General features: G+C 40.7%; 1 protein-coding gene across 4 annotated transcripts in view; it reads right to left on the bottom strand.

Moving 5' to 3' along the window:
- CACNB2 (calcium voltage-gated channel auxiliary subunit beta 2) overlaps positions 1–17,104 on the bottom strand; it is a 428,234-nt gene that overhangs the window by 284,380 nt on the left and 126,750 nt on the right. Inside the window, exon 1 of one of the 4 annotated variants that reach the window (XM_070800903.1) lies at positions 310–12,971. The exons of the other annotated variants lie outside the window; for them this stretch is intronic. Coding sequence (XP_070657004.1) covers positions 310–357 — 48 coding nt within the window. The 5' untranslated portion in view covers positions 358–12,971. Of the gene's footprint in view, positions 1–309; positions 12,972–17,104 lie in introns of those variants that run through there. 4 annotated transcript variants of the gene reach the window in all.

Genomic DNA, 17,104 nt, shown 5'->3' with positions numbered 1-17,104 from the left:
ATATCAACTGGTTTGAACTGATACAGACCTCTGAGAAAATACACTTCCCAAGCAATCCCAGTGCAAGCTATTTCCGACCTTATCAAAGTAACCCGGCATGAAAGATACATTAAAAAAAAAAAAATCTCCGGAAAAAATCTCAGAATCTCATAGACCTCAGGTGGCTGGAAAACTCATTGTACAAATGATTGATTCTCTGGCTGATCCTCAGCACAGGGATTAAAAACATCTGAAAGAGGCAACATGCACCAGACAGACACGGATAGTATTTTCAGCCCCTAGCTGCAATTTACAGCAATAGAAACTTACATAGGACACCCGTGCTCGCCTCCGATGCACCAGCCCACAGCACTGCATGAAGAGCCGTGCAGAACGCAGTCAGCGTGTGGTTTCACCGAGCTGCACTGTGCCTCCTCTTCTCATCAGAGCCACTGTCCATTTCTCCCCACCTTCCACTCCCAGGTAAGAAGCATGGGCAAATCAAAACTTAGCTTCTGCCTCCTAGGTAGTTTCTAAAGACACCACTGTTTTTGCAAGCATGCCCAAACTTTGTTTTTCCCTAATTTTTTTTTCTTTTTTCAGGGAATCCGATCTCTTCTTCTTCAGGGAAGAAACTGACCAGAAATCTACCCAAAGTATCATTTATTTTCCTGAAATGACTCTTGCTAACTTACACTTGTGACTGTCCGGATCATCAGAGTTTCTTGGCAACGTTTTGACAGTAGCCATTCTCAACTGGGGAGCTTTTCAAACAGCAGAGAACCTTTGCATCTCACAAGCCTGCAGGATCCTGCTTTTTTGCAAGAGGAGGCCTACTCCTGATGGTGTTTATGTGACTGCCTCGGAGAACGCGGCTGCTCCCGCGGCTGCTCTGCCATGATTGCCTTCCTCCCCACGCACAGATTGGCAGCAGCATCCCTGCTTCAGTGTTGCCTCTGTATCACTTTGGGCATATCTGGTCTGCGACTTCTCCCTCCTCCCTTTCCCCTGAAAAATTACAGTCTAGACTTTAATTCACTCCGGATTCCCAGGACTACACAACCACCCTCCAAATTGTCAGATGCTTCGTCTTGCAGTACGTGCTTCACATGAACCGTAGGAAGGAGTGACTTCAGGACCCAACACAGTCAACCACTACAGCTACACAGATTTTTGTGCTTTTTTTTCCTCACTGCCAAAATGCTCATTTTCTACGTGAAAGCCCGTTAAATAAATGTAACTCTGGTAAGCAAAACTGATCTGAGTCAGAGCTAATTAATTAATTAGCTAGTATATCACCTATGATTTAGATACGAGAAACCCAATAAGCCTGCCTTCCAAGCCCGTGATCTCACAAATGAATATTCCTCCTAAACTGTAATTTACATCTTTTTTCTAAAGACACAGTTTGCAGACAAGGAGTCAATCGCAACATTCTTTCTAAAAGTCCTTGTACATGTCACACCTGAAAAGACGAATGATTATGGCATTTGGGGATTAAACTGTTAATTTATATGATATCAACCATTCTGATAAGCCATGATTCATGTAGCCACAGCTGTCGATGCACATTCACTCCCACACCCATGTCACTTCATATACTGTTACCACTTGAGAAGATATTTAACTATTTCATGTCACAAATTAAGATCCCTCACCATTAAGCTCTTCAGGCAGATGGAATGTGCAAGCCTATTAATTCTCAACATTTTATCGTTCTTTCCTGAAAACCTATGATTTAAAGTAACAACTCTATTATTATTTGTAGTCTATGCTATGATGATGATGAGGAGGATATAAAGTAACAACTCTATTATTATTATTTGTACCCTTGAGTTGAAAAAACCTGCCTTAGTTCAATGTTTTTATTTGACTAATGAAGACCTGAGGCTCCAAATGGTCAAGTGTTTTGTTTATAAATGAAAGTGAAAGTGAAGCTGCTCAGTCCTGTCCAACTGTTTGCGACCCCATGGACTGTAGCCTACCAAGCTCCTCTATCTATGGAATTTTCCAGGCAAGGGTACTGGAGTGGGTTGCCATTTCCTTCTCCAGGGGATCTTCCCAACCCAGGGATCAAACCCAGGTCTCTCACATTGCAGGCAGACGCTTTATCATCTGTGCCACCAGGGAAGCCTCTTGTTTATAAGTAGCATAAGCAATCATATTTTAAATAGCTAGTAATTTATACAATTGAAAAAGTTTGCAAAAATTCTGTGGTTTTATCTTGTACTGATTAATCCTCCATATAGCTGAAGATTCAAAAGGGAATCATGGATGGACTACAGACAATGAAGTTCCTTTTGGGAATACATCAGTAGACTACAGACAGACAATAAAGTTCCTTTTGTGAATATATCAGGAGCCCAAAGTAAAATAAAATTTTTGAATCATGTTGCACATTGCATTTTGAAGTAAGTCCTAGAAAAAAAAAATGCAACATTTTCTGGAACACATAAGACAGATTTACAGAAGGTAGGATATCACTCTAGTTTTTGAAATCAACTTTAGTGAGAAAAATACTAAGTAATATAAGAGAATGTATCATTTGAATTTCAGCCTTTTCTAAGGACCCTGTATCATCCTCAACCAGTACATATTTACTAGAATAAATGAATAAAAATAAAAAACAAACTCAAAGTTAGAATGAGAGGAAAACACTGGAAACTTGATCTCTTCCATGAATCTAATTTGGCATTCACTTAACTTCCTATCCACTATGATATTATTATACACAATATGAGAGAGATCCACAGTTCATTAGAGATACCACTCATTTTGCCATTCTAGAATCCACAAGAGGAGGCCAAACCCTAATCTAAGTTGGGAAACATTGATAGAGCACCTCTACTAATACTTGCTTGGCACTGTCCTAGGTGCCTGGAGAAGGCAATGGCACCCCACTCCAGTACTCTTGCCTGGAAAATCCCATGGACCGAGGAGCTTGGTAGGCTGAAGTCCATGCTAAGGGTCGGACACGACTGAGCGACTTCACTTTCACTTTTCACTTTCATGCATTGGAGAAGGAAATGGCAACCCACTCCAGTGTTCTTGCCTGGAGAATCCCAGGGATGGGGGAGCCTGGTGGGCTGCTGTCTATGGGGTCGCACAGAGTCGGACACGACTGAAGCAACTTAGCAGTAGCAGCAGTCCTAGGTGCCACAGATAGAAAATAAACAAAATACTGCCCACTGATAACAAAGACAGGAAAAGAGAACACAGCATCTGAGTGCTATGGGAATACCAACAACACAACCCTTATTTATCCCTGGAAGGAACACTGAAGGCTTATTAGCAAAGGTGGGGTATTCTTTTTTTCTTTTTTAAGATTTTTTTGGGATGTATACCATTTTTTTAAGTCTTTATTGAACTTGTTACAATATTGCTTCTATTTTATGTTTTGGTGTTATGGCCAGGAGACACATGGAATCTTAGCTCCCCAACCAAGGATTGAACCTGCACCCCCTGCATTGGAGGGTGAAGTCATAACCTCTGGGCATCCAGGGAAGTCCCACTGGGCTACTCTTTGCAGAGTGGGTAAAACTGCATCCAGTGGAAAATGGGGGCTGAAAGAATCCAGGCAAGGGAGCAGAAAATGCAAAACCACAGATTATGTACAGAATATATACAGAATAAATCTTGTTTGTATAGGATGTAAAGAAGAATGTATACAGATTCAATATTTATGATACATTCAGACAACAGAGATTTACCCCAAATCTCTCCAACTGAACTGGGTTCTCTCTACTAAGCTCACTCCTTATTCATCTCTCCATCCCTAACACTTAGTGTGGTAACACAGACATATTAGGTATGATGGATATTTGGAGTCCACTCATCATGAATTCTTTACTTCATCCTGGGCAATAGAAATGGACCTGAGGCTCCTGGGCTATGCCAGAGAAATTGTTTTCACAGTTTGGTACGGCTGACCAGGTAACCAGCTTGTGTTCAGTGGGGTAGGAGCAGAAATAACACGTGCCGAAACTTAATGCCTTCCCTTTTCTTGTTCTCCCTTTCTTGCTGTCTTGAATGGAGGTAAACTGCTGGGAGCTGGGACATCTGCCTACATTAAAGGATACTTCATGTTTAGAAGAGAAGAGCAACAAGACAGAAAGCCCGTGTCCCTAGCGCAGTGCAGCTGGCAAACCAGCCCTATGTCGCTTACATTTGGACTCTTTCGTTTGTTTTTATCATTCCATTATTACCTTTTTAACAAATTTTAAAATTGAAGTATAGTTCATTTAGCTTCCCTGGTGGCTCAGATGGTAAAGAATCCGCCTTCAATGCAGGAGACCTGGGTTCGATCCCTGGGTTGGGAAGGTCCCCTTAGAGAAGGGCATGGCAACCCACTCCAGTATTCTTGGACTTCCCTGGTGGCTCAGAAGGTAAAAAATCGGCCTGCAAAACAGGTAACCCAGGTTCGATTCCTGGGTTGGGAAGATCCCCTGGAGAAGGGAATGGCAATCCACTCCAGTATTCTTGCCTGGAGAATTCCATGGACAGAGGAGCCTGGTGGGCTACAGTTCACGGGGTCACAAAGGGGCGGACACGAGTGAATGACTAACACTTATAGTTCATTTACAGTGTTGTGCTAATTTCTAATGTACAGCAAAGTGATTCAGATATATATATATATATATATATATATACACGCACACATACATTCTTTTTTATATTATTTTCATAAGATTTTGAACAGGTTTTATCATAGGATATTGAATAGAGTTCCTGTGCTATGCAGTCAGACCTCGTTGTTTATCCATCCTACATACAAAAGCTTACATCTGCTAACCCCAACATCCCAGTCCACCCCTCCGGTAACCCTCTCTTCCTTGGCAACCACCAGTCTGTTGTCTATATTCGTGATTCTGTCTGTTTCATAGGTTCATTTGGTACATATTTTTATTTTATAGAGGAGTGTAAGTGATTTACAATGTTGTGTGAGTTTCAGATATACAGCAAAGTTATTCAGTTATACATACACAGATGCCTATTCTCTTTCAGATTCTTTTCCCATAAGTTTCCTGGGCTATACAGCACATAAAAGAGAACCAAACCCTATGCAGGCAGACCTCAGAGATACAGAGTTCACTTCCCGATCACTGCGATAAAATGGCTGAGATAGCAAAGTGAGTCCCAGGAGTTTGTTGGTTTCCTAGTGCATATAAAGGTATGCTTATACTATACTGTAGTCTATTAAGTGTGAATAGCATTATGTCTAATAAGACAATGTACATACCTTAAAATACTTTACTGCTAAAGAAAGTTAACTTTCATCTGAGCCTTCACTGAGTCAGTCACAACATCAAGGAGTGCTGACCACAGATCACCATACCAGGTAGAATAATAAAGAAAAAGTCTGCAATAATGTGAGAATTACCCAGATGGGACCACCAAGACACAAAGTAAATGCTGTTGGGAAAATGGCACCAATAGACCTGCAGGCCTGCCACAGACCTTCAATTTATCAAAAATGCCGTATCTGTGAAGCGCAATAGAGTGAGATCTGCTTATACTGTTTAAGACCCCAGCCATAGATGCTAAACCTGTATTTTAAAAGTATTGGATTGGACAAGAAGTTCCTTCAGGTTTTTCCATAAGATATTATAGGAAAATTCTAACGAACTTTTTGGCCAACTAGTACCTCAAAGAGTTTCTGGAATAAATGCTTAATCCACAGATTGTGGAGGAGGTGAGGGAATGGGAGTGGGAACAAGTGACAAGAAGGCAGTCTCATCAGGAGACTGGAACAGGAGATTGAGCTGGGGTGAGACCGTGGATGTCTTTGAACATCACAGCAAGGAGTTTACACTTTATCACACAGAACCATCAAAGCCTTTCAGTATGAAATTTTCCGTGGTTCTATTAAGAAATAGGAAATAAAAAAAGCTCCATCCTGTTTGGCTGTAAAAACTAGTCGATCACTCTCTATTAGTGAGAAAATAAGTTATTGAACTACTGTGGTTGTCTGCCCTAAATGTCTGTCTACTAAATAATTAAATCAAATCAGGTCAATAAAACTAGCTATTGGGTTCATGTAGCCAAACCACAAACCTAATGAACTGTTAAATTTGCTAGGTTGTTAAACGTGAGATATATTAAAAGTAAAGTATTAAAAAGTGACAACAAGAGGTAGAATGACATAAACAACTCATTCAATAGAACTGCAAAGGAATGCCTAGGATGTCAAGGTCAGGAATTTGAAAAGTTCTAAGAGATTTACTTCTGGGCAGTCTTTATAAAGGATGAGGATTCAAGTTTATTTACTGATCACTTTCTCCATTACTAGTGGTTACAAGGGATAAAGTACACAGAGGGTGTCCAATAGGATAAAGTGATGCTTTGGAGAAACTCTTTGATGACAATGAATGAAACTGTATCTGGAGAAGCTTTCAGAGAGGAGCTGAAGCTTACTTGTTGGGGCTGATGCTGTCTGAGTGCTTATGACTCTTCTGTGGCTCTGGTTTCAGGAAATGAATGGCCCTCTTCTCACCAGAGACTGCAGCCCATATACGTACTCAGTGAACTCTTCCTTCAGACTATGTTGTTGTTATAACTGCAACCATTCAGAATCTAGCATGTTTTATTTTTTTTAACGTGGACCATTTTAAAGTTTTTACTGAATCCATTTTAATATTGCTTTTGTTTTATCTCTCTTTTTTCAGCCATGAGGCAAGTGGGATCCTGGCTCCTCAACCTGGGATCAAACCCATACCTCATGCATTGGAAGGTGAAGTCCCGCAGAGTCTGGAGGTTCTTAAGGGCACCAAAAACTTCTCCACTATTTTTTTTAATTAAAAAATTTTTAATATTTATTTTTTAAATTGAAGTGTATTGTGTTAGTTTACACAATATTTGTGTTAATATTGTGTTAGTTTCAGATGCACAGCAAAGTGACTTGGTTATATATATTACTTTTTCAGATTTTTTTGTCCCAATCCGGGTTATCCACTAATTTCAGTTAAAAACAGAAACAAAAAAAGAAGCCCAACATCTACATTCATCCATTCAGTCAACAACACCAAGGGAGTGCTATTCGCCATGTGTGAGTGTTTGCTTTGGTCTTAGTGGATAAAAAGACCAGTGAAGTAATTGTGGTCTTGGACTACAGGGAGGGAGAAAGACAAGTTGAGTCCATAATCAGGTAAACATAATTAGGCACCAGTAAGTTCTCTGAAAGTACAGAATACTATGAAAATGTAGAGCGAGCAGACACCCTCTAGAATCAAACGAGGCAGGAAACTTCCCTGAAGAAGAGCTATGATGCAGCTGTCTGAAGCTAGAAAGGAATTAACCAAATGGAGCAGGGCTGAGGCAGGGGAAGGGGTCAGAGTAGCCCTGTCCAATGGAAGGAACATTATTGACAAAGGTCTTTGTGTCAGAAGGGAGATGCTACCTGTAAACAGCTGGAGAACAAACTAAGAGGGAGACTGGGGCAAAATGAGGATGGAGAGATAGATGATGGCCACATCAGGAGATGTGAGCTGAGGATTTTCACCTTTACATTAAGAGCAGTGGGATTCTATTCATACAGTCGACAGGCATGAGCATCATTTAAACACACCTTGGTGGACTTCCCTGGTGGTCGGGTGGTTGAGAATCCACCCGCCAATGCAGGGGACACAGGCTCCATCCCTGGTCCGGGAAGATTTCACATGCTGTGGGGCAACTAAGCCTGTGCACTACAGCTCCTAAAGCCCTTGCACCCTAGAGCCTGCGTGCCGCAACTACTGAGCCCATGTGCTGCAGTTACTGAAGCCCCTGCAGCCTAGAGCCCTTGCTCTGCAATGAGAAGCTACCGCAATGAGAAGCCCGTGAACCGCCAGCTAGAGAGTAGCTCCCATTTGCTGCACCTAGAGAAAGCCCACTAGCAGCAGCAAAGATCCAGCACTGCCAAAATAAATTTATAGATAAATAAAAATTAAAACACACATTGGTAATGGAGCTGAAACTAGATGGAAAGATGTCCAGAGAAGAAATGGAGACCAGCTAAGAAGCTGCTGTAATCATGCATGTGAAAGATAACAATGCCTTGTCCCTGGTGGTGGAGGTGGTAGGTAAGGTAAGAGGAGGAATCTATGAGATATTTGGGCGACAAAGACAGGTACAGAAAATGGAAAAAAGAAGCCCAGTGGAAAAGATACTTGTGGCCCAATTCTTTCCATTCTTGATACTACCATCCATTGTGAAGCGCAGCTTCTGCTAGGGCAATCCATGATACATCTTTATTTTCAGGTCAGTCCCAGTTTGCTCCTTTTCTTGGCCAATCCTCTCTTTAGCATCCTGAGCAGAGTCTCTATCTAGTCTCTATCTCTATCTTGCATTTACACTGGACTTGACTCTTTTAGCCACCAAAACGCACCCCTGTAATTTATTCCAATTTCTACAGACTGAAACTTCTTTCTTTCTATTTCTCACCAAGGTGTCTGGGTTCTCTTTTTATGTGCTGTTCTTTCTGAGTGTTTGTTGTGGTTTTTCAGACCAACAACAAGGCATTTCTTCCCAGTAAAGACAGCATCATCATTTGCTTATTCTACTCATTTTACAGAGAAGGGCGGAAGTAAATAAAATAACTCCATGCAAAGTAATTGGAGGAGATGAAGTCATACTTTTAAAATGAATAAACATGAAATGTGCAACGAACTTAAATGACAAGTTTAAAGCATAGTTTGTGTTACAAAGTTAGAATACACAGGTGCAATTCAAGACTGTGAGAAAACTATGTAACCCTAATAAAACTCAGATCTCTTGTAGTTCAATCCTACTGAAAGAAGTACAATCCAACAACAAAAATCAATTGAACATCCAAAAGTCAATTTTTCATTGCATAGCTCAGAGTGAACATTAGAGAGAATCCTATACCCTCCTGCAACATTTCTCAAAAAATCCCTTTCCTTCCCTCCCTAATTCCCTTCTACCCTAAAGCCCCTGATGAGGCTGCCTTCAATTCTGGACACAAACAGACACACCAAAAAACCCCCTTCCCAGCTGCCAGTTTCCAGATTCTTTCTCCCTCAACCTGCCTGCCCCAGCCTCATATTTGGTAGATTTGCTTAATTTCTGTAGCTCTTTACTTTCTTTCAATGCTGAATAGGCAAGATATATTCTCTTTAGTATAAGAGGTAGAGGCATCAAGGAAGAAGAGGGAGAACAGCCAAGAATGTTTGTGTGTTAAATTTTTCCATATGACACTATTTTTGCAGAGAATACATTGCATCCATTCCTTTCACTCATTATAGCTCTAAGGAAATACAATACATATGTGAAAAAGAAACCACTGACCTTTGGGTAGAAAGGGGCTTCCCTGGTGGCTCAGATATTGAAGAACTTGCCTGCAATGTGGGAGATCCAGGTTCAATCCCTGGGTCAGGAAGATTCCCTGGAGAAGCAAATGGCTACCTCCAGTGTTCTTGCCTGGAAAATTTCATAGACAGAGGAGCCTGGCAGGCTACAGTCCGTGGGGTTGCAAAGAGTCGGACATCACTGAGTGACTAACACTAATATTTTGGGTGGAAAAAGGCAAGACACACTATTTATGGTGTCACATTTCACAAACAAATCTATAATGCTAGCACAATAAAATATTTCACAGAAACTATTTTGCTTTTCTGTTTGTTTGGAAAGACCAAGAAAGAAAACACACATTTTCTCTGAAGTTGCCATGAAACACTCATAGATTTGAGAATTCTTGGACAGATATATAATCCATGTGTAAAAATTTTTAAAATACCTTACTTGTCATAAAGTAAACAAAGAAACTGAGGCACAATGAAGTTAAGTCAATTACCCAAGGAAATGACAGAGCCAGGACTTCTACCAGGAGTTTGGCTTCTGAGCTCATGGTCTTATGCTCTCTATGAAAGGTTAAAAATTCATTTTATAAGCTGACCCTGGGGTTGTACACAATGAATAAGCTAATTAACTAATCCAATCATACAAGACATTTCTCCATCAAGAGCTCAGTGGTTCCCCTACTGGCTTCCCAAATCAAACTTACCTTCATGCAAAACTTTCCCATCTTTGAACTTGTTCCTTTCTCTTTCATGCAAAATCTGAAATTTTACCCACTGGAAAATTCATTTGATAGAACAAGTATCTTCTGACAAAAATTAAACATATTTTAGATAGACAAGCTCTAAGCCATTTATACAGGCTCACTTACTAGAAGCCTTATTTATATATCTGTATCTATTTTTTCTGTCTTAGAAAAGGAAATGGCAACCCACTCCAGTATTCTTGCCTGGAAAATCCCATGGACAGAGGAGCCTGGTAGGTTACACGTAGTCCATGGGGTCGTAAAGAGCCGGACATGACTGAATGACTCCACATTCTTTCTTTCTGTATTTTTCTATCTATGTATGCCTCACCTTGCTTCAGCAGTTAGTTTAGGCAACTTATAAGAATAAATTGTAAAATAACATTTAATTTGCTTGAAAGAGAAGAGAGAATAAAAAAGTAAAACAATAAAGCAAAGGACACAAAATGCATCCCATAATAACCAATGCACTGCCGACAAATGAGCCATACATTTGGGTCTAAGCTTTCCAGCAGCCAACTCAAGAAGGGAAACTCGGTCAGTTATGTAATTTACTGTCCATGAGCTTAAAATAAACCAAATGCTCAGAAGGATGTCTCTGCTTGGCACTGACATGGAACCCTGAATTCTCCTGGAGGTCCCCATGAAAAGGAGAATTGTGGAAAGTGATAAACAGCACTCCTGGGGGCACCCTTAAGGGGAAATGCCACTATGGGCGGTAAAGAGTTGCTTCTTAGACTGACCTGGGCTGGAAACTAAGTCCCACACCACAGGGAATTCAATAAAATACTCTGGGGGAGTCAGGGGAGAATGAGCAGGCCAAGACACCTAACTCTGTACAGATATGGCTTGATCCCTGAGTATCAACAAGAGCAATAACCAAAAGACTTAACATCTACTGATGTGGACGTTAGGACGCATTATTCCTTTACTCCTCATATCAACTTGAAGAAGGTATCATTATTATTTATCCTTAAATTAAAAATGAGGAAACAGACTTCAGAGATTAGGCCCTACAACACATAAGCAGTAAAAATTTGAACCCAGATCTGTTGAACTCCAAAGCTCTTGACCCCAAATACTAGGCCTCCAGAGTTTCCAACAGTGATGGACTCTGTCCTTCAAACAAATCCACTGAATACTATTTCTCATTGACTGATGACCTTCTGATAAAAATTAAATGACAATGATCTTAAGACTGATTTTAAGAAGCTTGTTCAACACAGATTGAGTAATCAAGCTGGGTGTATTCAGTATAATGAAAGAGAAAAACACTTAAGACAAGGTCACCCCGGGACTTCCCTAGTGGCGCAGTGGTTAAGACTGTGTTCCACTGCAGGGGGCACAAGTTTGATCCCTGGAGAACTAAGATCCGCAGGCTACGTGGTGCAGCCACCAAAAAAAAAAAAAAAAAAGACAAGCCTACCCCATCTCCATTTGCAGTTGTAGTTAAAGCAAATGGCTTTTCTTCTAACCCCCTTCATTTTCATAGAAACATTTCAGATAACAGGAAAAAGAAAGTGGTTTCAGCAGATGTATACTCGGGAAATAAGAACAGACCTGGGAGGGAATTGGAGCTTATGCCTGTGTGATGTTGGGTCTTTCGATGAGGGCTTCAGAGAGCAGAGATGCGGAGATGGTAACAGAAGAAGCCCAAGTTCAAAAGGAATTTGCTGTGTTTTTCATTCTACACTCAACTACAGTGTGGCTATATGATGCTCACAACCATCTGGATATATTTAATCTTTAGTTTGTCCAAAAGTAAGGCTTAGGTTGCTGAAGCCTTTCCACATTTAGACCAGACAACTTCAAAAATGATGAGCTAAAACCGAGGGCAGACAGGCCCGAAGGACTAGTTCAAAAAAATGTGTTAACACTCAAACAGTAACGGCCTTGCAGCATGCCATTAAATTGGCCAATTTTCACGTTTCTTTAAGACTGTTTTTGGAGGATTAGACAGAAGCTAGAAAAGGCACAGCAAAGTATTTGGCTGTCCGCATTTTAGGAGAAATGAACTACATTTGAAATTACTAACAAGTCTATATGATAATAAATGCCCAAAATCACTTAGCAAGTTCTCTAAAACACAGACTACTATATTAGGCATTAATATCACCTTGGGTTCATTTTCTATTTTATACGTTTCCTTTTCTTTTTTTTTAACTTTTTTTTTTTGGCTAAGAGGTGCACCATGTGGGATCTTGGTTCCCCAACCAGGGATCAAACCCATACCCCCTGCACTGCAAGTGTGGTCTTAACCACTGGACCATCAGGGAAGTCTGTATTTTATAGTTTTACTAATGGGCTTTTTTTTTTTTTTTTTTTTTAAGCTTTAATGTGCTTTTCAAAGGAAAGCATGTAGTATTATTCTTTTCTACCCTAATATGAAACTGAGTGCTTCCAGATTAATTTAATTACTTCAGAAGATGAAAGGATTGCTCTGGGAGGCCCCATTTGGTTCCGGAAGATTACTGGGTACCTCCTGGGTGTGTGAGCTAAGAAGAAGTGCTAACTGGTCCAAGGGGCAGCCAAAATTCTGTAGATAGTCACTAAACAGGACTTTGGATAGCTCCATAAAATCCAAATTTTTCCATTTAGAAACAAAGTAAGAAAATAACACTTTTAGAGTCAAATTTTGTGCAGGCTCTGTTAAGAGTTTGCTGAGAATTTCATGGAAATATTCTCCCAGATTGCCAAACTTTCTGTTTTCTACTAAGCTCATCTGTGAAAATAAACTGATATTTTTACTACTGTTGGGTCCTTTTCAAATTATGCTGTGAGTACATAATAGGGTTTTAATAGTTGGTTTTTTGGTTAGATAAGTGAATGAATAAATACCCTGAAATATTCCTTGACATTGAAAACACCAGGCTAAAGTCAAAGGACCAAGAATAATATACAAAACAAATTTAGTGAGGAAAAAAATCCCTTCAGAGAAAATAAATGCAAAAAGATAATTATTTATATTAAAATATAGAGGACAGGTAGAAATTAACTGGTAATGGGAAATTTTAAAAAACAGAAAATTTGACACATTCATGAAAAAACAGAGGAAAAATTGAATCCATTAAGACAATTGGCGAGACAACAGTCTAGGGTTAAGTTTCCCAACATAAGTAAAAAATATTCAAAGAGAAAGATTAGGGAAGAAATGCAAAGCTGATGTTGAAGAATAAGGCCTTGGGGAAAGACAAAATTAATTGGGGTTACCAGCCTAAGCTAAGACTTAATTGCTATTTCCAATTATTTGCTGGGCAAATAATAAGAATTTGTTGGACTTTTCCATTCACTCAAAAAATATCTCTAAGCACCTTCTGTGAATCAAGCCCCATTTCAGACAGTGGAGATATACCAGTGAACAACTCACAACTTCAGCTTTCATGGATTCAGGCAGGCAATGGAAATGAAAACAAATGTTAAGAAGTGTCAATATGCATTTTTTCTGAATTGTGTGAAGAGAGATAAAGAAGAATAGTGGAGGTGTAAGTTTCTATTATATATAAGTTGGTCAGGGAAACCCTTTTAGAAAGATGAACTTTGAGCCGAAGAGTGAGACATGTGACCACCTGGGGGGAAAGATCCAGGCAAACATCTGGAGAGGGAGTGTCCTGGACCTACAGGAGGAAGAGCAAGACAGTACCTGTGGTTGGAGCCCTGTGAGCACCCAGAGGCTTGATCATTTAGGATCTTCAGGTCAGTGTAAGGACTGGATTTTATTCCAGTTGCAAACAGAAGCCATTGGTGAGCTTTGAAAAGGACACACGATTTGATTTACATCTTACAAGTGGCTTTCTGTCTGCTGTATGAAGACGCCCAGGAGCTAAGTCTTATAGCATTTTTGAAACTATTGCAATAGTTCAGGTGAGGAACAGGGGCTTGGTCTGAAAGTATTTGTGGGGGAAAACATTGAAAAGTGGTAGGATTTTGGGTTGGAGAAGGCATTGGTACCCCACTCCAGTACTCTTGCCTGGAAAATCCCATGGACAGAGAAGCCTGATAGGCTGTAGTCCATGGGGTCACAAAGAGTCGGATACGACTGAGCGACTTCACTTTCACTTTTCACTTTCATGCATTGGAAGGAAATGGCACCCCACTCCAGTACTCTTGCCTGGAGAATGCCAGGGACAGAGAAGCCGGGTAGGCTGCCGTCTATGGGGTCACACAGAGTTGGACATGACTGAAGTGACATAGCAGTAGCAGCAGCAGGATTTTGGATATATTTTAGAGGTAAGGTGACAACCATGTTTTTCTCTGAATATATGCCCAGAAGAGGGATTGCTGATCATATGGTAGCTCTATTTTAGTTTCTTAAGGAACCTCCATACTGTTTTCCATAGTGGCTGTACCAATTTACTTTTCCCACCAACAGTGTAAGTTCAAAAGGGTACATGTACTCCAATGTTCATAGCAGCACTATTTATAATTGCCAAGATACAGAAGCAACTTAAATGTTCATTGACAGATGGATAAAGAAGATGTGGTGTGTGTGTGTGTGTATGTATGTGTGTATACACACAATGGAATACTACCCATAAAAAATAATGAACTAATGCCATTTACAGCAACATGGATGGACTTGGAAATGATCACACTAAGTAAAGGAAGTCGGATAAAGACAACACATGATATTGTTTATATGCGGAATCTTAAAAAATGATATAAATAAACTTACTTATAAAACAGAAACAGACTCACAGACTTAGAAAATAAACTTCTGGTTACCAAAGGGGAAAAGTGGAAGGGAACTGACATGTACACACTGCTATATTTGAAACAGATAACCAACAGGGACCTAATGCACAGTACACAGAACTCTACTCAATACACCGAAATCACACAAATGGGAAAAGAATTTGAAAAAGAAGAGATACACACACACACACACAAAATTGAATCACTCTGCTGTGCACCTAAAACTAATACATGGTCACTCAACTATAATATAAACTAAAAATTAAAAAATAAAGGTTAGGTGACAGAATGGACCCAGAATTTCATGTTGGAGAGGGGAAAAAAGAGGAGCCAAGAATAAGCTAATTTGGGAAGGGGGACAGATGAGGGTTAGACAACTACGTGAGTGGTAGTTCCATTCACTAGGAAGAGGAATACTTAGGGAAGAGCAGACTTGGGAGGAGAAAACGAACAAACAAAAAACAGTTTCGAGGGGGATATGGATTTGGGGAGACCTGCTGCTAAGTCGCTTCAGTCGTGTCCGACTCAGTGCGACCCCATAGACGGCAGCCCACCAGGCTCCCCCGTCCCTGGGATTCTCCAGGCAAGAACACTGGAGTGGGTTGCCATTTCCTTCTCCAATGCATGAAAGTGAAAAGTGAAAGGGAAGTCGCTCAGTCATGTCTGACTCTTCGCGACCCCATGGACTGCAGCCTACCAGGCTCCTCTACCCATGGGATTTTCTAGGCAAGAGTACTGGAGTGGGGTGCCATTGCCTTCTCTGTTGGTGAGACCTAAAGGATACCAATGTGGATATGTCAAGCAGGCAATCTAGTATAAATGAAAGAGGCTTGGGTTGAGCTATAAACTTGGAAGTCAGCGTATATGATCTTTAGGACCATGACCTTTAGTGAAAGTCCCTAGAGAAATATGCACAGAGAAGGGGTCTGGAAACTGATTCCTGGGGCATGGCACCACTGAGAAGTCAGAAGAAAAGGAGAACCCAACAAAGAAGTGAGCAGTGAGGGAAGGAGGGAGAAAACTGGAGAGTGATGCTCTGCATGGAGGGGAGTAACTGGCTTTGTTCAACACCAACCAAAGTCAAGTTAGATGTAGACTAGACTGAGATCTGACCATTGTAGAGGCTCCTGATGATCATGAGAGACTGCAGTCAATGAAGGGGCTTCATCAAAAGTCTGACTGAAATAAGTTCCATTAAGAAGGAGGGAAAACAACTTGCTACAGTGAGTAGAGAGAGCTGTTTTCAAGGAGATATTCTTTAGCGAGGAAAAATGAAAACATGGCTTCAATAGAATATGGGAATAAAGAATGTTTTCCTTTGAATGGAGATATTACAGAAAAGAGATGAGGGAGAGGGATGCTTCAGGAGAGATTGTAGTAGAAGCAAAGTCCTTGGGTGGACCAGAGGGGATGGGACCCATGCACGAAGATGGGCTCTTGATCAGTTCACCCACTGTAACAGGAAGGAGGGCAGAGGGGCTTGGGTACCACCAGGTTTAATAGAGGGAGTGGGAGGAAGGGCTTTGGGGAGAGTTCTTGTTTTCTCAGATGAAATCAGAAGAAAGGTGATTAACAGAGTGAGAAGATGAGAAAGTATTGGAGATGGAGGACAAAGGGGAGGCATCTTAGGAGTGGCCAAGTGGAAGGGCCAGGGAACAAGGGCTGATGAGTGGCACCGAGAGCACGCTGACATTTGTGGTGCTAAACTTAGAGAAAACAGTCCTTACAGAGTGCTTTTTCCTTCTACCATGTTCATCGACTCAAGTTTAAGCAAAGGGTCCATAAGAGTCGTGTTTAGCCTGGCTTGGGTTTCCCAGGAGTACTGGACAAAGGCAGAGAGCTAGAATAAGACACACAGAGAGAATGAGAGGGGAGGGGAGAGGGAGAGAGAGAGAGCTGAAAGTGTTTGTATGATCACAGTGCCTACACAGAGTCAGGAGGAAAGTGAGGACAATGGGGGTGGTGATGGACTATGAAAAGATGCTGGTCATAAAGATATAAAATTACAGAACAGAACAACAGGAAGAACTTCAGATATGTCGAGTGAGATCACAAACATTCCTTTCTCAGATGCCTTCAAAAGAAGTTCATCTTTTAATAATCCTGAACTAACAATGGAGCAACATGGAAGCAAAGAACTGGATGAGACAATCTCATTTTTTCCCCTTCCCCTGTCTGGTTTAATTAGTTGAGGAGCCTACAAGAATGCTAGATGTAACAGAAAATGGTCTTTCAATTTTAAGATCAGAGGGAGTGGAACTTGGGGAGCGTCATCTGGTTAGGGATAAAGTACTTCTAAAAAAAAAAAGTCATGTATTTGCCCAATTATTATTTCTTTTACTATCAGAGCCAGTAGTATTTTATTCTTCTCATTTATGAACCAGATAGTTCCAAAAG

This window comes from Bos indicus, chromosome 13 (assembly GCF_029378745.1).
Source record: "Bos indicus isolate NIAB-ARS_2022 breed Sahiwal x Tharparkar chromosome 13, NIAB-ARS_B.indTharparkar_mat_pri_1.0, whole genome shotgun sequence".
NCBI classification, from domain to species: Eukaryota; Metazoa; Chordata; class Mammalia; order Artiodactyla; family Bovidae; genus Bos; species Bos indicus.
The sequence above is the reverse complement of the archived record's forward strand: the minus strand, read 5'-3'. Positions and strand labels throughout refer to the sequence as shown.